Source organism: Elaeis guineensis, chromosome 11 (assembly GCF_000442705.2).
Source record: "Elaeis guineensis isolate ETL-2024a chromosome 11, EG11, whole genome shotgun sequence".
In the NCBI taxonomy this organism is placed as follows: Eukaryota; Viridiplantae; Streptophyta; class Magnoliopsida; order Arecales; family Arecaceae; genus Elaeis; species Elaeis guineensis.
In genome coordinates this window covers 86,703,302-86,729,253 of record NC_026003.2, presented here as the reverse complement: position 1 = coordinate 86,729,253, position 25,952 = coordinate 86,703,302, and the positions used below count along the sequence as shown (strand labels likewise).

Genomic DNA, 25,952 nt, shown 5'->3' with positions numbered 1-25,952 from the left:
TTTAATAACCTGAAAGACAACATTTTGTTGTAATTCAAGCACATGAAACACCCTTAATATCCTAACCTAACACATAAGAAATTTTTGTATAAAGATACAACAATATGAAGTGCATGAAATCCATTTCATCTAGTATATATCTCTTTTAAATATATAGATTAAGCTAAGGTTTTAAATTCCATGGGATGGGGCTATCCTCGATTTTCTTATAGAACAGGACGCGCTGCCGTCCCGCCCTATCCCGACACTTGAGACTGAGGATGTCCCAAGACATCCCAATCGGGATGCTGGGATGCTAATGGGACGGCCCTATCCGGACACATGAGGTGCTACCTCATCCTGACGTACCGTGAGACGTCCAGCTGGAACCTAAATCCTTAGACCAAGCATATACTCCAATATTCTAATAGAGATATTACTGAACAGCAAGGCATGCAGCCATGTACTGATACGATGTAACCACAGCATTCAACGTTAAAAATAAAAATAAAATAAAGTAGTAGTAGTAGTAGTAATAACAACAACAACAACAACATGCAATGCCTGCTCCACTCACCTGTTGAACATTTTTCATCACATTCAACACATATTTGCTGACTGCGGTGACAATACCTGTGATAGACAAAAAGGAGCAAAATATTAGCATTTAAGTTTCTCACCCATGCCTGTCACATCCTTAGTGCTAAATCACAAGTCAAGAGATTCAAAAACAAATTGATATTGAAAATATGATATGATTGAATTTGAATGGTTGATGTGGTATTAGTCTTCCTATTGTTTTGTTGTGGTTTGGGGTATCTATCTGCTGTATTTTTATAGGGTATGTAACTGCCACTTATATGTTTAGCAGGAGAATCAGCCCTCAGTAGAACACCGCTAACGTTCACAAAATACAATTATTGCTAAACTTATAAACAGGTGTTCTCTCCAACTCCTTATCTGCAAATATATTTATGTGATTCCAACTAAATGTTCTAACCTGTAAAGAATTTAATCATATTGATGTAAATGAACCAAAAAGAAATCTAATTACGAAATTTTTTGAGAAGAATGCATATATTTGCAGAGGCTATACTTCTCAGGTCATGAGTTTATGCAGTATAATGACATTCCACTAATATTACCCAGGAAAGTAAGTAGGTGGCACAGATAATGCTAAAATTATAAAACATTAAGATGAGCCAACCAGCTTATTGAGTGGATAATAATGAGACAGATGTTTTGATTCATAACAGAAATACCACTCACTTGGTTCAGTGTTTCATTTGGCTCTTTTGCTCATTTATGTGGAGATGAACACAACTCCCCATATCAAAAGTCACAATCTTCGATCTTCATTTAGAATCTTTCCAAGTCGAGGAAAGGGTTGCTCTTTAAGATAACTTAAAATGATGACCAGTAAGATAAATCTTTCAGCCTCCTAACTAGCCTTAAAAGTTTTGTGGTGATCTCCCCTGTTGCTTAGATTTGCCTTGGCCAGGAATATAACACCAATTTCTGGAGTGTTGTTGTCCAACTGATAACTGATTGCAGAACTTGCTCAATCCTTCCATGGAGGCTTCACAATTTAAAAAGTTCTTGCACTATAGCCAGATTGATAGTAAAAGGCTTTGATGATGATGATGATGATCCAAATACTCACTCTAGCATGGAGCACACCAAGTTAATCCACATCTCATTAATTTCTTTTTGGACTCAATAAAACATCAAAGAGTTCTATTTTCAAATATACCTTCAACATATTTTTGAGTTCTTAATGATCTAGGATATTCAAAAAGAATCCAATTTTTCAATTATGCAAAGCTTGTAGCAGACTCGTTAACCTTGAAGAAGGAAAACTATGGATGGTGGTCAAGTTCCTCAGCCACATAAAAAGCAGTTTGGAAAAGAAATTCTCAATTCCCTGGCCCTTGAATATGTCTAGAGATGATTTAATAAGCCCACTGACTGCTAGCTTCACAAATATTTGTTTAACCCAGGGTTTGACATGCAAATATCAGACCTGTACCAACCAACAGTGGATATTCTATGCGCTATATTGCATGCCAACTTGACAAAGGGTATGATACATATTTAGACAGCAGTTATATCCTTGGTATTGCCTGTTTTAGCCTCGAAAATTACCCTCTTTCCTTTTTTCTTGCATTTTGTTGACATCACAATATGTTTGTTCAAGATTATGCTAAGACTATTAATTTATGTGCCTTAGTCATCTTATTCGATGTGTGTTAAAGTATTTACATTGGTACAAGATGTTGATGAAAAATCATACTTTATCAAGAATTTTGCTAATAGGTCATAACTTAGGATTATTACAAATCAACTGATAAGTTTATATCAAGTACAAACTAATACCAAAAATTTTTCTAATTTTTGGTGCACATAGTAAAAGAAACTATATGATAAAAAAATGACATTCGCCACAAGCAATGATCTTCATTTTTTATATTATAGTTTATTTATATTGATGGCTTAATAATGATAAATCCCAAGAGTCCATGGATTTAAGTAAACAAATTATTTATATATCAAAAAGTCCATTAATATTATGAAAATATGTTATTTCTAAAGAAATATTATTCAATTTTCTCAATCATGTAATTTCATAATAATTATCAAAAAGATTATGTTATGTTGTTTATAAACTAATTTTTCCTTTAATAAATTGTTAGCATTTTTCATCCTAGTTACTTTTCAAATGATCATATATGCTTAATTAAGTACATAATTTTTTTCTTGTCAAGTTTAATAGTTAAGCTTTCAGTATCCTTTAATTTTCCTGATTAATGAAAACCTAAAACAGTCTTGGAAGTAATCCAGCATTTACACTCAAATTTAACTAGCAATTTAGTCATTATAGTAGCTTATAAAAATTTCATTTTCAAGCCAAGAAAACCCTTGAAAGTCCTCTTGAGTGGTACCAGGTAGTACTGCTTTGTTTGATGGCTAGTATCTCTTAGTTCGATGCAGGTTGGGGTTGGTTCAGACCCAATCCATTCCCAATATAGATTGACGTGAGCAAGGGCCTGGTTTGGCATATCTTGAGGCATACCATCTTTGGACAGATATGGTTAGATACTATCAGATTAATATGCTTGGCTTTTCAAACCTTGGATTAAACACGTTTACATAAGATTAATTTTTGAAGAAAAAGGTGAATTGGTTCTTGAAGTCTAAAAATCAGAACTGGAATTAATGCTCATACATTTGAACAAGTGATGAAGCTTGTTTTATGGCTGGTCGAAGAGAGAAGGTTGTGATAAACATGAAGAAGGTTAGAGCTTTAAGAAGATTTTTTAAAAAAAATGGAGCATATTGAATTTTTTGGGTGATAGCAGGGGGAAATAAGCAACAATATACGCTATTAGATGGTTTCAAATCGAAATGTTAACAGTTTTCGCTCCATAATAGTTCAAAGCATTTTTTATCTTTCAGAAGAAGAAAAATGTTTGGCTTAATATTTTTAGGAAAGCAAGTGTAGAAGGAATAAACTGATAAAACTTAGAAAAGATAGGTAGATGATACAAATTAAGGAAATAATAGGAGAAAGAAGACCTTAGTTGCCAACAAAGAAAGTGGCACCATCTTTAACTGGCTGGTTTGGGTTGTACCAAATTGAGATGGTGTGGAACCAGGACAATTCCTGATTTCGGTTTTGGACAAGGCACGAACTAGAGTCCAAATTGAGCGGAGCTGCCCAATTCTGCTCCGTTGGCTCAATAATGACCGGCACCTACTACTTCAAGGGCTGTCACAAATTAAGAGAGGAGAAAGGCCCTCCTGAGCCTTTCTCCTCTTGTTTCGTAGCAGGAGGCATGCGGAAGTGTGGAGGAGGTGAGGGAAAGCAGGGAGTCATTTTTAGCCTCAATCTAAGCCCTAGCAACACGAAATCCCCTCCCTCTATTTGTTTTTATTTAAAAGCCTAAATTGGACAAAATTTAAAATAACAAGCAGAAATCATGCCAAAATTTTGTATTTTGGCATGATTTCACGATATACTATAGATATAAGTATGATCTAAAATAAGTTTTTAGATTAAAAATATATTTTCATAAAAATTATTAAATAATATTCATAATTTAAAAAAATTTGTATCATGTTTGTCATGGTGTATACTACTTGTATTTTTTTTGACAAAAAATTGTTTAAATTTGGGCATGTTTATAGCTGCCCTTATATAAGGCCAAATTTAAACAAATTTCCAAAATAATTGGTCAATAAAGCATAAGCATGGGCTGTAAAAGATATGCATAGTGCCCCTGATAGGATGCTGCGATAGTCTAGATAAAAATATATTTATAAAATCTTTTAATTAAATATAGTTTTTAAAAAAAATAAATATATAAATAATTGTGGAAAAAGGGACAGGATCACACAATCACTGGAATCCATTTTATTTTCTATAAAAAAACTGTTTCCTTTTTTATCTGGATTAGGAATATTTTATAAATATTCTAGGAATATCCTGTAATTAGTGTAGGATATTATTTCCTAGTTTGTTATATTTTCTGCCTATAAGAGGAGAGAAGTGACTGTAGCTGTATATATAGAAATAAACAATCATTTTCATGTTTTTTATGGCATCAGAGCAGGATGATATTCTGCTCCTGTGGTCGTCCTAGCGCAGCCGCCACCCATACACCGTCGCCGCCCATACGCCGCCACTGCTGTCCTATTTTTTCTTCACCATGTCTGACGTCTCCTCCCAATCAACTCCGTCCACTCTTGGGTCCCTTCTACTGTTGAATCTCATCCAGTCCAAATTACCACCATTTGACTCAATGGTGATAACTTCTTACGCTGGTCTCAATTGGTACGTATGTATGTCCGAGAAAGAGGCAAAATCGGCTACTTGACAGGAGATACATCGGCTCCGGACAATGCAGATCTGACTATCCAACCTGAGATGCTAAAAACTTAATGGTAATGACTTGGCTTGTGAATTCTATGGACGAGGATATTAGTTTCAATTACATTTGTTACCAGAATGCTAAGGAACTGTGGGATAATGTTACCCAAATATATTCTAATTTGGATAATCGATCTCAATATATGAACTTACTCTGAAACTTGGAGAAGTTCGGTAAGGAAGTGACGCTGTCACCAAATACTTCCATTCTCTAAACAAATATGGCAAGATCTAGACCTGTTTAATGATTATGAGTGGAAGTCTCCTAACGATTGCAAACACAATCAAAAAATTATGGAGGCTAATCGAGTCTTCAAATTTCTTGCTGGACTCAATGTCAAATTTGATGAGGTTCGAGGAAGGATTATTGGATGAAATCCTCTACCTTCACTCCATGAAGTTTTTTCAGAGGTTCGTCGGAGGAAAGCCGCAGATCAGTAATACTCGAAAAAAAGAATAATGGCACAAGTGGTCTGACTGAGAACTCCGCGCTGGTTGCTGCTGAAGCTAATGCTAGTGGATAGAGTGCCCCTGATCAACACATGTAGGATGAGAAGCCTCAGATATGGTGTGATCATTGTAAAGACTACGTCATACTCGAAAAACTTGCTGGCTGCTTTATGAAAAACCAGCCAATTGGAATCAAAATCTAGACGATCACAAACCACTGCCACTGTAGATGACACGGGTCCATTTAACAAAAAGCGGATTGATCAACTTTTGAAACTGCTAAAGGCTAATCCATCATCATCTGGTACACCTAATTATTCTTTGGCCCATTCAAGTAGAAATTTCTCAGCCCTTTCAGTACTTTGAATTCCGTTCCATGAATCATTGATTTAGGGGCTTCTGATCATATGACCAGTTTGTCAAATCTATTTTTTCATATACTTCTTATTCTGATAATGAAAAAGTATGAATAGCAGATGGTAGTCTTTCATCTATTGCAGGCAAAGGCCTAATCAAAATATCTGAAAATATTAGTCTTAAATCAGTACTTCATGTCCGAAAACTTGCTTGCAACCTGTTATCTGTCAGTAAATTTTTGAAGGACTCTAATTGCGTGTTATCTTCTGTGGCTCCTATTGTACATTTTAGGACCAGATTTCAGAGAAGATTGACAATGCTAGAGAGATAAGCGGACTATACTATTTCAATGAGGATTTCCTTGGTAATAAAAAAGCTTAAGAGCTGAGTAGTACTTGTTCAATTTCTGTTTCTGAACAATTAATGCAATGGCACCTTAGACTAAGCCATTCTAGTTTTCTTTATTTAAGACGCATATTTCCTAAATTGTTTAAAGGAGTGGATTATTCTTTGTTTCAATATGAAAGTTGCCATTTATCTAAAGATCATCGTGTAAAATTTGTTTCAAAATCTTATAGTCCTTCCAAACCATTTTACTTAATACACAGTGATGTTTGGGGACTGTCAAAGGTTACAACTTTATCTAAAAAAAGGTGGTTCGTAACTTTTATTGATGATCACACTAGGTTGTGTTGGATTTACTTACTAAGCAAAAAATCTGAAGTGGAAAGATTTTTCAAAGAGTTCTATTATATGATTGAAACTCATTTAATTCAAAAATTTGCATTCTTCGATCAGACAACGGAGCTAAGTATTTTAATGTGTTTAAAAAATTTTAAAAGATAAAGGCATTCTACATCAATCAACATGTCGTGACACTCCCCAACAAAATGGTATTGCTAAAAGAAAAAATAGGCACTTGAAGTTGCTAGGGCCCTCATGTTTTCTATGAATATTCCTAAATTCCTCTGGGGAGATGCTGTTTTAACTGTCTCCTACTTGATCAATAGAATGCCAACTTATGTTTTGAAATTTAAAACCCTTTATATACTTTAAAGACATCTTTTCCGAATTTTCGATTGTACTATAAGTTGCCTTTAAAAATATTCAGATGCATTTGTTTTGTTCATGTTCCATAATTTTTTCGATCCAAATTGGATCCCCAGGCTAAAAAATGTGTTTTCATTGGATATGCTCCAAATAAAAAGGGGTATAAGTGTTTTAATCCACTAACAAAGAAGACTTATGTAAGCATGGACGTGTCTTTTATGGAAAAACAACCTTATTCCAATAAAAATCATCTTCAGGGAGAGAATATTGAAGAAAATAATTTTTGAAAAATTTCTGAACCACTACCAAATTTCATTGAAACTTTAATTCACTTTGATAAACAAACCAAGGAAATAATTGATCCAAATAATGAAGAAAAAGATTTGTTTAGTCCACAGGCGTCAGGCATGATGGAATCTAAAATAGCGGAGAATTACTACACATGGATCTGAGTAATCCGAAACCTAAACTTCAGGTTTATACTAGACGAAAACCTCAGAAAAGTATTATTGATCCAAATATATCTCTTGCAACTGGTAAATCAACACCCCTGAATGATGGTCTCCTATGAATGATGGTCCTTCTTTCACTAAAGATAATTCTAAATCTATTCTTGAGTTGTCTGACCTTGATGTTCCAATTGCCCTCAGAAAAGGAACAAGATCCTATACCAATCATCCTATTGCCAAGTATTTGTCTTATCAAAAATTGTCCTATATCCATAAAGTATTTATTTCAAATATTTTAACCTGCATATACCAAAATCTATTTAGGATGCCCTAGGTGATCTGGATTGAAAATTAGCAGTGGAGGAGATGAATGCTCTTGAAAAGAATGAGACTTGGGAGATTGTAGAACTACCAAGAGGCAAGACAACGGTAGGATGCAAGTAGGTCTTTACTATAAAGTGCAAGACAGATGGAAGCATTGAAAGGTACAAAGCCAGACTTGTTGCCAAGGGGTTCGCTCAAACTTATGGTATTGATTATCAGAGATCTTTGCCCCAGTTGCAAAAATAAACTCAATCCGAGTTCTTTCTCTAGCAATAAACTCCAATTGACCTCTATACCAACTTGATGTAAAAAATGCCTTTCTAAATGGAGACTGGAGGAAGAAGTGTTTATGGATCTATCACCCGATTTTGAGGACTTGGAGACCAACAAGGTATGTAGACTGAAAAAATCCTTGTATGGACTCAAATAGTCACCTAGAACATGGTTCGAAAGGTTTGGGAAGGCAGTAAAAAGCTACGGTTATATCCAGAGTCAAGCTAACCATACACTGTTCTTTAAGCACTCGAAAACCGGTAAACTAGCTATTTTGATTGTGTATGTAGATGATTGATGATGATAGTGCCGAAATTGTAGAACTTAAAAGAAAACTTGCACAAGAGTTTGAGATCAAACACTTGGGGGCTCTAAAGTACTTCCTTGGCATGGAATTTGCAAGATCCAAAGAGGAAAACTTCATCAACCAACGAAAGTATGTCTTAGACTTAATGAAATTGGAATGCTCAGATGCAAGATAGTCGAAACTCCAATAGAGCCCAACTTGAAGTTGCAGCCTATAGAAACCAAGGAGGTGGTAGATAGAGAAAAGTACCAAAGACTTGTGGGTAAACTCATCTATTTATCACATATTCATCCTGATATAGCTTTTGCAATAAGTGTGGTAAGCCAATTTATGCATTCACCAGGATCAAAACACTTTGAGCTATCTACAGAATCTTAAGGTATCTAAAAGGGATACCTGAAAAGGAATTGCTATTTCAGAACAAAGGACATTTGCAAATAGAAGCTTACACCGACGCAGATTAGACAGAAAGTATAACTAATAGAAGATCAACTTCCGACTATTGTACTTTTGTGGAAGGTAATCTTGTCACTTGACGAAGCAAGAAATAGAATGTGTAGTCAGAAGTAGTGCTGAAGCTGAGTTCCGTTTAGTAGCCCATGGAATTTATGAGGTGATATGGATAAAAAGATTACTTGAAGAATTAAAATTTTGTATCCCCTCACCAATAAAAGTCTACTGTGATAATAAAGTTGCCATCTCTATTGCTCACAACCTAATCCTCCATGACAGAACAACGCATGTAGAAGTGGACAAACATTTCATCAAGGAGAAGCTTGACAATGGAATAATTTGCATGCCATACATTCCAACAATTGATCAAATTGCTGATATTCTTACAAAGGGGTTGTATAAGAAAAATTTGAGGATCTAGTAAGCAAACTTGCTACGGAAGATATCTTTAAGCCAACTTGAGGGAGAGTGTAGGAAAAGGGACCGGATTACATAATTAGTAGAATCCTTTTTTTTTTTGTAAATGAATGTTTCCTTTTTTGTCTAGATTAGGAATATTCTGTAAATATTCTAGGAATATCTCGTAATTAGTGTAGGAGATTATTTCCTAGTTTGTTATATTTTCTCTGCCTATAAGAGGAGAGAACTGACTGCAGCTGTATATACAGAAATAAACAATCATTTTTACATCTTTTAATAATATTAATAAATAATAGTAAATTAGATAATCATGAAAAATCAATATTACATAAAGAGAATTCAGAACCATATTTTCAAGAATAATCAGATTAATTTTTGCATTAACATATAAATTGTTAAACTTTTAAGTGGATTAAAATTTAAAAATATAAATTCCATAAAAAATATCATGAAAAATTGGTAAGGTATATTGATAAGAAAGTGCATCCTCATTCACAAGTCTCTCACCATAGTAGGGTCTAGGAATGGTCAGATGTACACAATGTCACCGAGATTGTTTATGATACTTAAAACAGAGTAACCTTACGGCAGCGCCAAGGCCCACCAATATCAATAAATGAGATATATTTTCTAGCATAACATGCATAGTTCTGATATTGTTTTATAATTCATCATATTTATTTAGTGAAACAATATTACTAAAATCACTAGTATGTCTTAAAACATATAATAGTAAATTAAAATGCTTATAAAATGGTATACACTCATTTTATCTAATTTATAATAATTAATAAGGTGGCTTATGATGTGGTTATCGAAATTGCAAAAATTGAACCGAAAAAGGAGGATGTTGATATTGGTTGAAAGCACGGTATAATGTTCATTGGCCACCAACATTGGAAGTGTAATTGGTGTGAGACTAAGTTAAGGGAGATGGGGCGACTAGACTAATCCAACATCTAGCGGGTAGTTGTCCTGATGGATGGCCTATAAGAAATGTCCATAAGAGATCTATCAACTAATCAACAAACACTTTTAGAACTTCGAGGAAAAGAAGAAACAAGAAGAGGCTGACTAGTATTGATTGTCGGGTAGCCAAGCCACAATCTTATCACTCTAGGGTTTGGATGACTGGGAGATATCCAATCCGAATGACATGGAGGAGGCCCAAATTCAATCTCCCATGCAGGACATTCTAAATGATCAATGGTAATGAAGATTGTCAAGTACAAAGCCTCATTTGGATCTCACAATTGGGGAGGAGGGTTTGGTTCCGGGTTCTCTCTAAGCTATAGGAAGAGCTAGTTAGTAAGAGGGGTAGTTGGCAGGGTGGTAGATGGATAGGTGCTTAAGGCTTCATTTGGCAAAGTTTTTAGGGAGCCAAGAAGCACTTTCTGGTTCTCTAAAAGCACTTTTGGATGGTATAATGATTTTAGTAAAAAATCTAGAAGTTGTTTTTGACTTGGCCAAAATGTTGAGGTCTATTTGGGAGAACCTCCATTTCAGCATTTTCCAAAATACTTTTTGGCATATGTTGGAAAGCTATTTGGGCTTTAATGCAATTTCCATGGTGATCAAAATGCCCATGAACCAATCTCATAATTACATCTTATATCATATCATATCATATATATTATTATACTATAAACATAATATAATATAATATAATCTATTATTATATCATGTTATTACATTATTATATCACATTATATTATTATAATAATGTAGTAATACATGACTATATCATATCATATTATATCACATTATTACACTATACAAAGTCTTTTATTGTCATTTTGTCATACTAAAAGTACTTTCTCAATTTGGTTACCAAATATATGTTAAAGTTCCAAAGAACTTTAGAAATATAGTTACCAAGCCGTAAACAGCCTTTCATAAAAGCTTATACTTCCAAAAGCTCCAAAAACTCTACTTCTAACAACAATCCCAAACAGGACCTAAGACTTTCAGACTTCCAATAGCAAGAAAGAAAAGGACATCAATATACTAGTAAAAGAAACCATTTATGACCAGGATCCATATACCTATACCTAATAAGGACCGAGAAGCAGCAAAGAATTGATTCAATGCTATATAAGGACTAGAATAGGGATGTGGAAAGCAATCATAGTGGCTCCACTTTAGCCACATCCCTGCAAATGCTACATCTAATACATACTGGAACAGCATGATTAGCATCATCTAGAAAGTCAATCAGAGTATTGATCCTCCTAGACCAAAGGATATATATAGTTACTTGATGTAGATACCTTGGAAGTAGATAAATGAATAGTCTTATTAGAGCAAATGGCCCACATATCAGTTGACCATGATATGTGATAGTTGGATTGGGCCTACTAGGTGAAGCATCCTTAATTTAATGATATACTAAGACAATAAGACATTCTTCCAAAAGTCAGTTGATACTTTTGGTACATCCTAAGCTTGATGGGGGAGGTTATTGATCAAATAGGGAAGGAGCACATCATACAGGTGCTTATAGATAATGAATCACAATACAAATCTACCAAAAATATTTTGATAATCAGGAGATCACACATTTCTGGAACTCATGTACCACCCACTACATTCAACTAATTCTGATGGATGTATGCACAATCTACAAAGTAAAGCTGGTGGTGGAGATGTCCTAGACCATCATGAAATTCATGCAAAACCACGCATGGGTATTGGTTTCGATGAGGAAGCACACTGAGGGGGATCCTATGGCCAGCAATCACTCACTTCCTAACATGTACGCTGCATTGCACTTAATAGCCTTGTTGAAAAGAAGGTAGACCTGTTGTGTATCCTCGTGAGTGTAAAGTGGTAGGACTATAGATATGCTCTTCATGGCATGGACTGGAGCCATGTGGAGGCATTATTGACAGGCACCCTATTTTGGAATGGGTCAAGTAACTAGGTAGTGCACTTGCACCACTACATCAAGTGCTAAGAATTGTTAATAGCGAGAAGTATCCTTGGATGAACTTCCTTACCATATAACACTAACGACCAAGACCGAGATTAGAGAGGCCGATCCAAAACATGCTAATGATTATAACAACATCATTAAGGAGAGGTAGGATACCTAGATAAAGGTAACGAATTGCATCTAGCAAGTAATCCAAATACACACCTTTCCTACCTCAATGTTACTGCAATTATAAGTACTATCATGCGACATATTGTTTGCTAATTAAATCAAATACATGTCTTGGCAGCTTACTAAATCTAAAGTTTCCAAGTACAGTTGTAAGAGCAGGCTTAGGTGAGAATATTTTAACAAGAGCAAAATATGACTTATAAGAAAAGGCTTAGGCGAGGATCTTCTAACTATGCTGCAAAATATGATTCGTAAGATGAAGCCTAATACCATCACTACTGTGTGATGCATAGATGAGGCAAGTTGAATTTAATGGGACACCACTATAGGGAATAACACTATGTCTGGACAAACATGCAAAATAATGTCATGAATGGTGTGTGCTTTATAGACTAAAGCATTTAGGAAGGGCTTGTATAACTTTTTTGATAAGGCAGCTATGATAAGCAAACTACATATGAATTAATCCAGGTATTCTTAGAAATCAAGTCTAATTCAACTAATATTTTATAATAAATTGTATCTAATATGTGATATACATGATTGCATTTGTAGCTGAATGGTGGCTCCATCTTGTTGAGACATCCAAACAACACAGGTGCATAGCAGTCCAGATCCTCTCATAGATGGTCTCCTCTAGCAGTTATGAGCATAACCGGTCAATTTTTTCCCTAATAAATGTAAGCAGCAAAATCGTCTAACCTAGAGGTGACTAAATGACCTAGCATACGTGCATTACAATCTATGGCATAGATTTAGTGCATTATGGAGGTAGAATTAAAATATAATGACTTTGTATATGATGAAGATCTTATGATTGGTTAGCTGGAGCGCTAGCATAGCCAGCTAGAGCTTGATGAGCCAAGACCACCTTCTAGACTAAAAACTAACACACAAAGCATGCTGAGATGAACGCAGAGCAATGGACAGAGTGGCACATGCCACATAGCCAACTGACACCCAACAACAACTACAAAGGTCAAGTGGGAGCCAATTAGGATCATCGCATGACTTTATATCAGAGATGCAAGCTAAGGATATGACTGGCAGATGCCAAGAAGTGGTTACCATAGTGCACGGACCAGTCAGGATGGAAGAGTTAGCTAGGGTAGTGGGCCTAGATGAGCCACCGAACAGAGTCAAACATGGTGAGATAAAAAAGAAAGAAGCATTTGCTTAGATCCACTCAGACTCGGAAAAAGAACAAAAACACAGTTTGGTGATATATTAGATTTATGACAAGCCAGTTCACTAGGACATCAAGATTGCTAAGCCCTTGGATGATTGATTGCCTCAATCATCTCTTCATAAAAGCAATGATGAAAAGAACTGTCCAAGTGATGACACATTTGGTTGCCTAGGTGGCACTAGTGGAACCTTGGATGCCTTAGGATCCAATGGATACTCTAAATTATCATCAGATGCCAAAACCTATTTTGTACGGTCAAAATAATACGACCCATATGAGTACACTTCATGTGACGCTTCTTATTCGAGTGGCTATTGAGCATCTATTCCAAGGTGTGGCTATCCAAGCTAGAAAGATTGCTAGATGCAGGGATAGCCTATAGTATCTAGGTTGGAGTCATGTCCCAAGACCAGATTATGAACAAGATCCTAACATTTATGAGTGCATAAACACTCCACAAGAGATTAGATGTGAGTATGTATTTTATAATTTAAATTTATTTAACATATATCATTTTAAGTTATAATTTATTAAATTATCTATTTTAAATTATTAATTTTGCACGAAGCACATGGCATAGGCATCTCGAGATCTCTATCGAAGAAAAGTTTTTGAAACCAAAAAAAAAACTTTAAAAACTAAAAAAGAGAGAGAATAAAATATTGAAAAAGGATTAAGACAAGGTTCACTATATTGGTGTATGCCACCATATACTAGGCATATTGTAGCATAACACACTGAATCAAGACTCGGTATCAAAGTCAAACCAAATCAAGATTTAGTAAACCAGACCAACTCCCATACCAAGCATACCGACATTGTACCACTATGATGCGGATACAGGGTCCAGTAACAAGATTGGAAACCTTATTTAAAACCTTGAAATGATACCATATCATTACACTTCTGCATAACTTGTGTTAGTACAATACAGTACGGCATTGTACTAATTCGGTACCTAATCGGGACAACACCTGATACCATGAAACTTTGGTTGCCACAGTTGGGAATGAGTAAAGAAGTGGATACAGGAGTTGGTGGGAGGTAAAAATAATATTTAAAAGCAATATAAGACTCCAAGGGGCTTCTAAAGCAGGTATATTATCCTATCCTAAGTATAAGATCCCTATTACTATGAAGCACATGCGGATATGAAATTTTACTTGATGAAGGGAGAATAACACAACATTTAGTATAGTCAATGGCCCACACAAGAACTTGATGTTGTGAGTAGGCCTTGTCACATCACACAACAAACATGCTATTCTTTTTCGGTTGATGAAAAAACTTCCAGGTCCTTTATATGTCCCTTACTTTTCATGAAAAGCCATGTAATGCATGCCAGCCCCATAGAAGTCATTTATGTAAAGATAGTGTGTGGATGTGTGAGGAAGAGAGAGATGGGGCTTGGTACAACATGAATGAGAGAGAGATTAACATCATGTCAGAAAAAAATAAAAAAAGAATGAGAGATAAAAGCAAGGATTGTGGAACCTTCCCAAACCGCTTGGTTTGGGGTGTACCTAGCCATGTTGGCAGTGGATCAGGATGGTTTCCACAGTCAAAATGAGATATCGGCAAAGGAGAGGGAGAGGGAGAAGGAAAGAGAGGAAAAGAAAGAAAGAGAGGGAGGGAACAATCCGGTAGCTCTCCCTCTCCCCCTCTCTCTTTCACTCACATTCTTCCTCTCCCTCGCCCTTGCTATCATGTTGGTAGAGGCTCTCCCCCTCTCTCTTTCACTCACATTCTTCCTCTCCCTTGCCCTTGCTATCATGTTGGTAGAGGCTCCACCGGCCTTCACCATCTCTCTCCCTCCCTTCTTCCCTCTCCTTCTCCCTCCCTTGCCCCCCTCTCTCTCTTTCCTCTTGTGTTCTCCCTCTCCTCCACCCTCTCTATTGTGTCGGTTCGGGCCTAGCATGGAATTGCATGGGGATGTATCAAATTGTGCCACCGGCTGACCGATCCTGGACCAGGTATTGGCGCAGTGAACCTTGGATAAAAGTATATCATCTCAAGTTTAACAAAATAAAAGGCTATGACTTTTTGCATTTCAAAATTGTCGATTTCTAATAGCAAGAATATTTACATGGCGATCCTTGGGAGAAAATATAGCAACTTGCTCCCCTTTGTTGTCCTAAATCCAGATTATAGTGCATGATAAAGGGATAAATCTTGATAGCAAATGATCAAAAAATTTAAAAAAAATGGTAATATACCATTCCAAAACCTTTGATGCTGCAATATATTGGTGGCAATAACCCCTGGATGAAGTGAATTAACTGTAACTTCTATCCCTTGTTCCTGTTTATGAAAAATAAAGAGGCAGTCATTGACAAACAATTCAATATCAGCTAGAATAGGATGCTAATTAGATGCAAATATCAGATAGAAAGAGGCTTTCTAAGCTCATGTGTCATGCTTCAAATGGCAAAAAAAGTTTGGCTTGTGTACTCCAAATCCTGTCCCTGAAAGGATGAAAGACCACCTTTTGCACCAAATCAGAGAGAACATCTGCTTAGAAGGGTGACTGTTGTCTGAGATAAGATAGCTAACAATTGCACAGGGAAAAATAACATTTGTTTTTCTGGCATAAAGTACTATTGGAAAAAGGAGATGGTAATTCATAGAAAAGAATGGAAGCACAATGGAAGGTATGCTTAGTTAATTCATTTGAAATGTTAAAAAGAATTGGACCTGTTCAACCATTGACATAAAATATACATATAAAACTTATGAAAAAAGTAGTTTTCCCTTGGAAATACTTACTGCATATGCATAACATTCTGCAGTATTTAAAGAGAAAAAAAAAATACCTTAAGATGGTTAGAAAGCTCACGAGCATGCAATATGTTGGCAAGCTTCGATTGTCCATAAGCAAGAAAACTATAATACCTAGAAAGTGATAACAGGATCCAAATTTATTTCATTCATAGATCTGCTAACATATGCAATGGAATATCAAAACTAGTTATAGGAAAACACTCATACACTTTAATACCCATGATTAACCAAGTGGAAAATGATCTTCAAAAACTTAATGGACCTTCATAAACTTCTCACATTATCTTACCCTGACTTTTCATTGATTCGGTCAAAACGAATTCCTTCATGATATGTAACCTTGTAACCTACAGAGGAGACAATAACAATTCTTCCTTCTATACCATTTTTGTGCGCTGTAATTCTCATGTTTTCCAATAAAAGATTTGTCAAAAGAAAATGACCTGCAAGACGACAAAAGATCTCATAAATGTTCTGTTTCAAAGAATGTTATTGCGTATAATTGCAGGTCTACCTTATGCACAAACATTATGGGTTCACAACTGTGCTCCTTTATTTTGAAGCAAGCTTTATTAGAAAGCAGACAATATGACCCAAAAAAGTATTTGACTATGATACCACATAATTTGCCCACTAGAGATGTTTATATCATTTTAAGTGAGTCCATGTTTACACATAGACTCAAGTCTTTTATATTAGTTATCCTCAAGCAAGGTTTTAAATCCTGTGGGATGGGAGCGTCCTAATTTTTGCCCGGAACGGGACGCCCCGCGTCCCACCCCATGTCGGTGGCCACCTCGATTGGGCATCCCAGTACATGCTTGGGACACCCTTTTATATATATAATTATTCATATGCTGATAAAAATGCCACAATTGAGTGCATAGGCACGAAGATCAAGCAAAGTCACGAGCGTGATAAAATTAGTCTAGTGTGTTGGTGCGAAATGGAGTCACGGGCACAAGGACAAACCTTTTTTTTCGTAAGACGAGGACGAGGACGAGGGCGCGGTCTCCCTGTTGCATGCATTTGGTACAATTGGACCGCATCAAATCCCACGCCTGTTAACACACCACGCTACCCCATGATGTTCATCTATTCCTGATTGCATGCTATCCACTGTGCATATGCTCCAGGATTTGCTCTAAATCCTGAACGGCCTCACAAGAGCCTGAAGGCCCTATTTCCTTCCCCTCCGCCGCCACCTCCAGTCCTCTCTCCTCCCTCCTCCCTCTCTGGCCTCTCGGTTGGCTTGGCTCTTCGTTGGAAAATCCAACGGCCTCCCTCCTCTCTCTCCTCCCTTCCCTTTCTCGAGTTGTCCTCCCTCCCGACGTGATCTCCTCTTGAAAAAGCAAATCAAAGAGAGAAGACGTGCTCCCTCTGATGATGATGCCGATGCCAACTCACCAACAGAAAAAGGAAGAGGTTAGTACCTCTTCTCCTTCATTCTTCTCCCTCCAACGACGAATGGCCCATTCGAAGCATCACTAGGCATGGCATTTGGCCAAAAAAAATGGCACGAGTAAGATGGCCGTGCCGGCGCCTGATCCAACTAGGATGAAGATGGGACGGCCGAGACCGAGGTCGGAAGTGGGTTTCGGGTTCCCGCACCCATCTTTGATGCTAGAATCCCAAAGGAGCGGGATGGGATAGCCGGGACGGCCCCCATTCCATCGGGACTTAAATCGTTGCCCTCAAAATTAGGAAACCTCCAACCAAAGGATCTCATATAAGTGTTAAGCAGACTAGATACATAAAATAAGCATAGAAAATAGAACATGAAATTTTATTAAGCATATCATATGCATGTTACATATTCATGTATGTGTGCATGTATGGACATACATGCGATATAGACTCTAAGGTGGTAAGCATACCAAGCTACCAACCCAACTTTACAAAGATGGAGACATGTAGAACTAATATATTGTATAATCATATTACATAATCTAACACATTAAGCATGAAGATAAGAGTATTTTGTTGATAAAAGGAAAAATGATGAGATTTAAGTAAAATAGAAAAGTTATTTCAAGGAAATAAATTAAAAGAACGAAGCTAGGAGTAATACATGAGTAATAAAATAAAGAAATTTATGTGAATAAAGAAGAAGGCAAGACAAAATTTAATTAAAGTTTGTACCAAGTGTTACAATACTAGACAGAACCATCTAGTTAAATCGATAACGTACTATACCAACCACAATCTAGGATGGTTTGTGGTTTTGGTACCAATTTGTGTCCAAACTAGTCCTTTTGCACCAAATGGGCCAATTCTACTCGATTTTTAGTGGTTTGACTCGGTTCAAAAGCTGAATCAGCCTAATTATCTTTATCCCCCCACCCTGGTTCTTGTTCAATCACATAATTAGCCTCTCACTGCGATCTTTTGCAAGATTGAAACCTTTGCTACTAGGGGCTTTTAGGTCATTGCCACTACCACTACTGCCGACGCTCACAATGACATTGATGATAAAGCTGAAGATGGGTACCCCACTCACTCACCCTCTCCCTCCCTCTCTCTCTCTCACCCTCTCCCTTCCTCTCTCTCCCCCCCTCCCTCTCTCCCTCTCCTTTCCCCTAGTTCTAGTATATGCTTCGGGATGGAACGATACATGCCAGTATCATACCAAATCAGTAGTCGGCCGGTACAATCCTAGGTACTAGTTCGGCGAACCTTGGTTCATACAATTAGATACTATGAAGTAATGTATAATTGAAGAACAATGCCAAATGATTATAGAAGTATGTTGCTTTAGTTATCATGGAATTTTATTTGTAAGCAGATCATGAGAATTATCAGACAAAATGATTAGTTAAGGAAAGATTAAGATAAAAATAGTCATGACAAATTATTAAGAACCATTTTATCTTAAACTCTAAGATGTTAACCCAAGGATGCAACATTTTTGCACACTAGAATTAAGAGAGAGGCCTCAAACGAACATGTTTTAATTGACTTTGAGATATGATGGAGTACCACAAGGAAAAATTTTGCAAAAGTGTTATGGAAGAAACATTTATTTAAAGGTTAGTGACATTGTTAAAGGCATGTATAATTAAAAGGTGAAAATTTTTACAAGTAGATGCAGCAAGAGGACTGAGTTTCTAGTTGCATTGTGCCTACACCAAGGATTGTCCTTTCATCCCTATACCTATCATAAATAGACATATACAATAGAAACGTATTGACATATATGTGATTTACAATGACAGCATGCTTATTGACGAGACGAGAGCAAGCTTGTACACAAATTTAAAAAAATGAAGGAAATCACAAGAATAAAGGCTGAAAAATAGTAGAATTTTAAGTGGAGTACATGGAGTGCAGTTTTATTAGCAAAAGAAATGATATAGGTCAAAAGATATTAACTAAGAGAAAACCTTCTATGATTATATTTTGTTTTTATAGACCAGAAGAAATATCAAGGTGGATGATGAAGTGCAAAGATGCTTCTAGGATGCTGTGCAGCCACAGCAATCTTTTGAAGCTTATGAGAAAATTTTGTAAGACAACTAGATTTCCAATGCTGCAAGATTCATAATGTTGCGCCACAACAAAGAGACTCATGTACATTAGATGAGTTTGGCAAAGAAAGCAGGAAGCTAAAGGAAGCACTAGAGTTGCATAAATTGAGATTTAAGATAGGGACTAGCTAAAAAATGGAAAACAGAATGAAATGGTGTGGCACATGTCACAAGAATATCCAAAGTGATAGCAAGAAGAGCAAAATGGATTTCATTCAAAATTTAAAAGAAGGGGAGAGGAAGACTTAAGATGACATGGACGGAAGTTGTGGGAAATGATTTTGGAAAAGCTAATAGTAACAAAGGATATAAACCCAAAAAGCCAGGCCCCAAAAAAGTAAAGATAGAGTATGGTCAAGTTGCACACTAAAAATTTCTAAGTATGAATTATGTCAATACTTCTCAAGAAGCCTTGCAAGCATAACAACCAAAAGTCATTGTGACAGGACACTTTTACGTCATTAGGTTTGGATCATTCTTAGCCAACTCAGACTAAATCACTTACCACAAACAAGAATGAGAACTGGATGATATGCAATATTTTTCTATAAAGAGTATTTCTGGAAGACATAGTAGTTAGAACTTCAAATTTGGAAGATGTTATGATTCTTCTGGTTCCCCGAACTTTACTCTTCCAGTCCAAAAGCAAGAAATTCTCTTAGACTTTGATAAAAGGGTCAAAGCATAGATTGTTCACCATCATAATCTATAAAAAGAACAAAAATTCTTATGAACTGGAAAATGGAGCATTCTCTATCATGAAAATGGAACATTCTCTATCATTTTGTTCTAAGGTAACTGCTAACATAGTTGCAGAATAACCATTTAATCCTAGTGCATTTTGGGGGGGAAGCTTAATTCTTTCTTTCTTGTAGGCCACTTTATAGTTCTTGCAATATATGATTTTTTGTATATTTCCATATTCTTGTGATACCACATCAATCCTGTAAACTCTTCTATCATTTATGTCCCAACTAAAAATTTATAAGTTTCATAAAACAGAATGAACTCTATCGTTTAGAGACTGAAGTAGTGAGGCATAACCCAAGTAGTTGGTCGCAAAATGCAGCTCAATGCCATCCTGGGAAAGCAAGAATGGAACCAGCGCAACTCCTGCATTGTTGCTTCAAGAAGATAGACAAAAAAGTTATTTTTCAATTGCCACAGCTATTGAAACTTAGCAAGTTTAAGGCGTCTGGATAAAAAGGCAAATCAGCACTAAGTTTAAACATGTCTTACATGAGGATGTTAAGTGGGAGATTCAGCATATTGAAATTTTCTACAAATTTTCTAATAGATGCCATTGAGCTGAGGTCTAGTTCCATGACATCGATTTTAGCAGTAGGAATTTCCTTCATGATTGCTTCTTTGACATTGGAACCGGTAGACAGATTTATATCTGCCATTACTACATGCACACCACGCAATGCGAGAACCCGGCATGTTTCGGCACCAATTCCACTTGATGCTCCTGCAATAGATGCCTGATTAGGAACTTCTAGTGGGATTTGAAAATACAAATAAAGTGCTTGTGCTGGATAACACTAAAAAGGGGATAAATGGCACATTCAGTTTCCACCATCCAACAAAATTATGTAACTCAATTACCTGTCAAGTATCAGGGAAGTGGTGTCAAATTCCTAGCTAGTAATATGCAGCCAAGAGCATGCATCATGCAGTTAATTCAGTAGACAAAAAAAATAAACAAATAATAATAATATAAATTTCATATACCACTTCCAAATCATTCGTCTGAAAGTTTAGATGTGACTTGCACAGAATAGAACAAAGTCTAGTCAAAAATCCAAATGACATATCCTACTTTTCCAAAATATGTGGGCAGCAATAGTCTTCATATTACCTAAGACGAGTTAGTAGAGAAAAACAACAATTTTCTCTTGATGGGAGAATGGAGATAAGCATTGATATTTTGATCCATAAGAGTCTGTTATGATGAATAGTAGCATAAAATAGACAATCCTGGGATGGCGCATAGCAGAGTAGTGTAATCTTGGTCTTAATGCATGGGCTTATTAATCTTCTTGGAGTAATATTTGTTAGGTACAAAGATAATGCCAGTCATTGAGGTTTGAAAGTGTATCAAAAGATGACGTAAACGGCTGATTTAATGACTTCCATTATAAAGTTGGGCTCTCATTAATGAGTATGTGGTCCAAACCTGTTGTGTCTCAAAATCTATACATGGTTGAGCTTGTGAGAAATCTAACTTCAAGAACTTTTTGTGCAGCAATTGTTTTGTCAAGTGATGAGGGAAAATAAAAACCCAACAACAGGAATACCAATTGAAGCAGGATTTGACGAAACTCTACATTGAATGTTTTGGCCTCAGGTATTACAACATTCGAAAATTGAATTTGCTCCTACTTAGAGTAGACAACAACTCGCCAAGCGATATAAAGCACAAGAAAATAAAAAAACAGAGACTAACAGAAAATAAAGGAAAAGAATGTATGCGATATCATGACACAATGAGAAAAGGAAATGTGAAAAAGGGGAAGAGAGTCGCTGCAAAGACGTAGGGTTGGTTATAATTTACACATCTTAAAACATGCATCAACCAAAGTTTAATTGACCTTCATGCTTCTAAACCATCAATATTCTACATTGAGCCTTAAAAACTGCCCAAAGCACTGGTTTTTATTCCCATAGGTTTAGATATTAACGATAATGATCAATTGTGTGGATCCTTAATTTATCGCAAATACTGTTAAATTAGTACTCGTAGATTAAGATTAAAGCCTTAATTCTAGTAGAAAAAGAGAAGCCTCGGTATTGTGCATTCAAAATCAGGTAAAGGCAGCCATGCCAACGAATGCAAGCCTACTGATGGTAAAACAAATCAAACGAGAAAAATTGCAAGAAAAAACATGTCACATTCAAAAGAAAACAGAAGAGATTTCAGCATAGCTTAATCAGATAGGAAAACAGCCAAGACTCTTGGTATAGATATAGGACTTTCCAACTAACAGAACCATCATAGTACTGTAACACTCTTGGATGTACTAGATTTATACTCTTGAGAAGTAAAAACCTAAGACATGATATTTTCCTGTATTAGGAATGATCTCACGATCTTTCACATCTCAAACCCACCCCAAGAACAGCAAGCAAAGTGGAAAAGAAAAAGAAAACAAAGAAAATCATCAAACTGCAAAGCAAGAGATCACAGTCTTACACGCATCCTCAGTAACATTCTTCAAACTGGAAACCTAAAAATGAATACAGAAATAAATTAACAAAATAAAAAAAACTAGAGAAAGAACCAGTAACGATGGCAGTGAGGCCAGTCCCATTTATTCCCTCTGTGACTTCCTCTGCCGTCGAAGCAGCTGAGAACCCAGAGGTTCCCTTCCTGCTGAACAACCACCACATGTCTACGAAGACAACAGATCGATGCTTGCTATTCTTCTCTCTACGGCCAGAATTAGGGAAGCCCAAGATCGAACAAAATGAAGGAAACGTGCTCCAGAGGGGCATTAGAGCGTTCCATTCCACCTGCGCGCATATTTGTCAGAGACTACCTGAAAATGAGTGACTTGGATAAAGGTCAACAAGTTTGGTGGCATGGGCGTCCACACATAATTTTCTTTTTATTTTTTTATCACTGTGCAAAAGGCTACTTCACTCTATTATCAAAGAAGGGCAATTGGTTAGAACAGTTCTAACCAATATGATGGTAAAAGTTAACTATGATGGGATTAAAAAAATCTCAAAAAGCTTGGATGGTAAAAATCAACTATGGTTAACTGATAAGATGCGTTTAAACGAGATCTTTTGAAATTTAGAAAAAATAAATCCCACGGAACAGAAAAAAAATGAAAAAAAAAAATTACAAATCCTAAATCATATCATCCTCTCCTCTTCCACCGGCCTCCTCTCTCATCACCATTAACTACTATCAAATCTCTCTCCCCACGCCATCTAGCCGACCTCCTCCCTCTACTATCCTCTTCCTCTCCTCTCCATCTCGCCGGTCTCCTTTCCTCCTCAGAGCCACCCCACCTTAATGATATCATCTCGATGCTGTTGTTGGCTCGGTCCCCACTGTCCTCTCCTTCCTGTCATCTTGCCAACCTCCTCCCTCCTTGAAGCCATCCCATCTCGATGCTGCCATTGCCACAGTCCCATCATCATCCTCCCTACCATCCTTCCACTTTTTTTCATCATCTCACCAGCCTCCATCATCGAAGCCAATCCCAGTATCTTGAAGCCATTAGTGACTCGGCTCCATCCACCGTCGTCTCTCCACGGCCTCTTCCAGTTAACACGTCTAACTAAGTTGTTTGATGAAATATTTAAAGCCTAGATATAATCCGATGCTAAGTGGTTTTTAACTTAACTCATTATGTTATTCAAAACTACTATTTTGGCCTGCCTTAAGATGTGTCATACTCTTTCGAAGAATGTATATATTTTATTCTCTAATTCGATTGAGAGTGGAAACATAAGATATGAATATTATGGTTATAGAATTCTGACATGTTAAAAGGATATATTCTATTCAAATATGATAGAATTATATTATAATAGTGCAGCATTTGTTATTTTATTTTTTAATATCTATTCATTATATCTAATAATTTGTTTCTTTATTGAAAACTAGGCTATAATATTTGTAATTGCCACTAGAGTGATGGAGAACTCTAGTCATACCCCTCAAAGTATTGGAGATTATATTTTTCTTTCTAGTGTTAGAGATGCTATTTATGTCGATAGTGATGGGGAAGGAAAAGCTATACATTCTTGTGGAATCATGGGATAAAATTAAGAAGTCTTTCGCTACTGTTTTAAGACATGAGGTGGAAAATGAAGATTTATGAGGATAGATTGTACATCTGAAGCAGAGGTCTATAGATTATATTGTGATTATATTCATCGCTTGGCTTTTAGTGTCCGAAGAGGATAGCAATATTATTTTCTTAAAATAAATAAAATTAGACAGAAGAATTATGATTGCTCAAAAGAATGATCAAGGATAACACTTTAGTGAATAGTAAAATCATACTCGACCTAATATTGTAAAGCAATGGTTCATTTTATAGTAGATGAGCAAGGATAGTAGAAGATAACTGGATTGGTTTCTAAATATAATCATGAGTAGCTAAACCTAAATAGAGGTATTTGTTGAGGTTTATATGGGCTCTAACTTTTGAAAATACTAATATAATTGTTTCACCGGTGAATGCTAGAATCTGAACAATCAATACCTACTCCCATATGGTTAAAGAGGATGGTGCAGTTGAAAATGTGGGATTTACATAATGTGACTATTACAATTATATTAATATTCAAAGTGATGTTAATTAGGACGGTGACTCTCAAAATCTTGTAACTCATTTCAAGCACATGGCAAATCAAGATGGTATGTTATTGAGATGTGCAGATGAGTCTAATAGAATGGCTAACTTTTTTTGGATGGATGGGAGATGTAGAATTGACTATGACTATTTGGAGATGTTATGATTTTCGGTACTACTTATCAAACAAATATGTATAATTAATTTTGTGTATCATTTGTGAAGGTTAACCATCACTGGCAAAACATCATGTTTGGTTGTGCTTAACCATCATTGGCAAAACATCATGTTTGGTTGTGCTTTCTTATTAGGTGAAATAATAGCATCCTTCATATGATTTTTTGAAGATATTTTTAGAGTTGATGGATGATCGCCCTCCTAAAATCTATATTCACTAATTAGGATCAAGCATTGGCAAAATCAATTGAGGAGGTATTTCCAAATACACGCTATCATCTTCATTTATGGCATATCCACAACAATGCATAGTCTCATTTGGACAGCCTTAATTCTAGTAATACTTTCCAGCAATTATTTAACAAATGTTTGCAAGGATGTCAATCAGAAGAGGAATTCAAAGAAATATGGGCTAGGATGCTTTCTGAGTATGATGTTCATGATCTCAAGTGGCTTAATAGACTATATAAGCTTCATCAAAAGTGGTGCACAGCTCTTAACAAAGATACTTTTGATTGTGGCATTAAATCATCTCAAAAGAGTGAGAGCACCAACAATATATTAAATGGCATAACTAACAAATCAACATCGCTAATAAAATTTATGCTTGCCTTTGAAAAGTTAGTTAAAGGTTGATGTAGAAATAATCTGAAAAGGATTTTGTTGTGCCCAAAGTGCACTCACGCAGGTAATCAAACAAAGTGAGATTTTGAAGCATACATTTAAAGTTTATACAAAAAAATTATAGGTTATTTGAGAAGGAGTTTTTTGAAGGATGTGGTGCAATATTATGCCATAAAATTTTATATGATGACAATATTTTTAGGTTTGAGTCAATGATGCATCAGAGAGGGGTGCAAAA

General features: G+C 36.1%; 1 protein-coding gene across 4 annotated transcripts in view; it reads right to left on the bottom strand.

The window, feature by feature from the left end:
- The window catches only part of LOC105033931 (short-chain dehydrogenase TIC 32, chloroplastic), a 28,871-nt gene extending 5,724 nt beyond the window's left edge, over positions 1-23,147 (bottom strand). For 3 of the 4 annotated variants that reach the window (XM_073245990.1, XM_029261449.2, XM_073245989.1), the window contains exons 1-7: positions 22,880-23,146; positions 20,835-21,066; positions 20,640-20,719; positions 16,358-16,511; positions 16,101-16,179; positions 15,504-15,588; positions 557-612 (exon numbers count right to left, since the gene is read on the bottom strand). In XM_073245990.1, the coding sequence (XP_073102091.1) occupies positions 557-612; positions 15,504-15,588; positions 16,101-16,179; positions 16,358-16,511; positions 20,640-20,719; positions 20,835-21,066; positions 22,880-23,093 (900 nt within the window). In that variant the 5' untranslated portion in view covers positions 23,094-23,146. Of the gene's footprint in view, positions 1-556; positions 613-1,500; positions 1,644-15,503; positions 15,589-16,100; positions 16,180-16,357; positions 16,512-20,639; positions 20,720-20,834; positions 21,067-22,879 lie in introns of those variants that run through there. The other variant, XM_073245991.1, reaches the window with a different exon arrangement.
- Between the last annotated feature and the right edge of the window lie 2,805 nt (positions 23,148-25,952).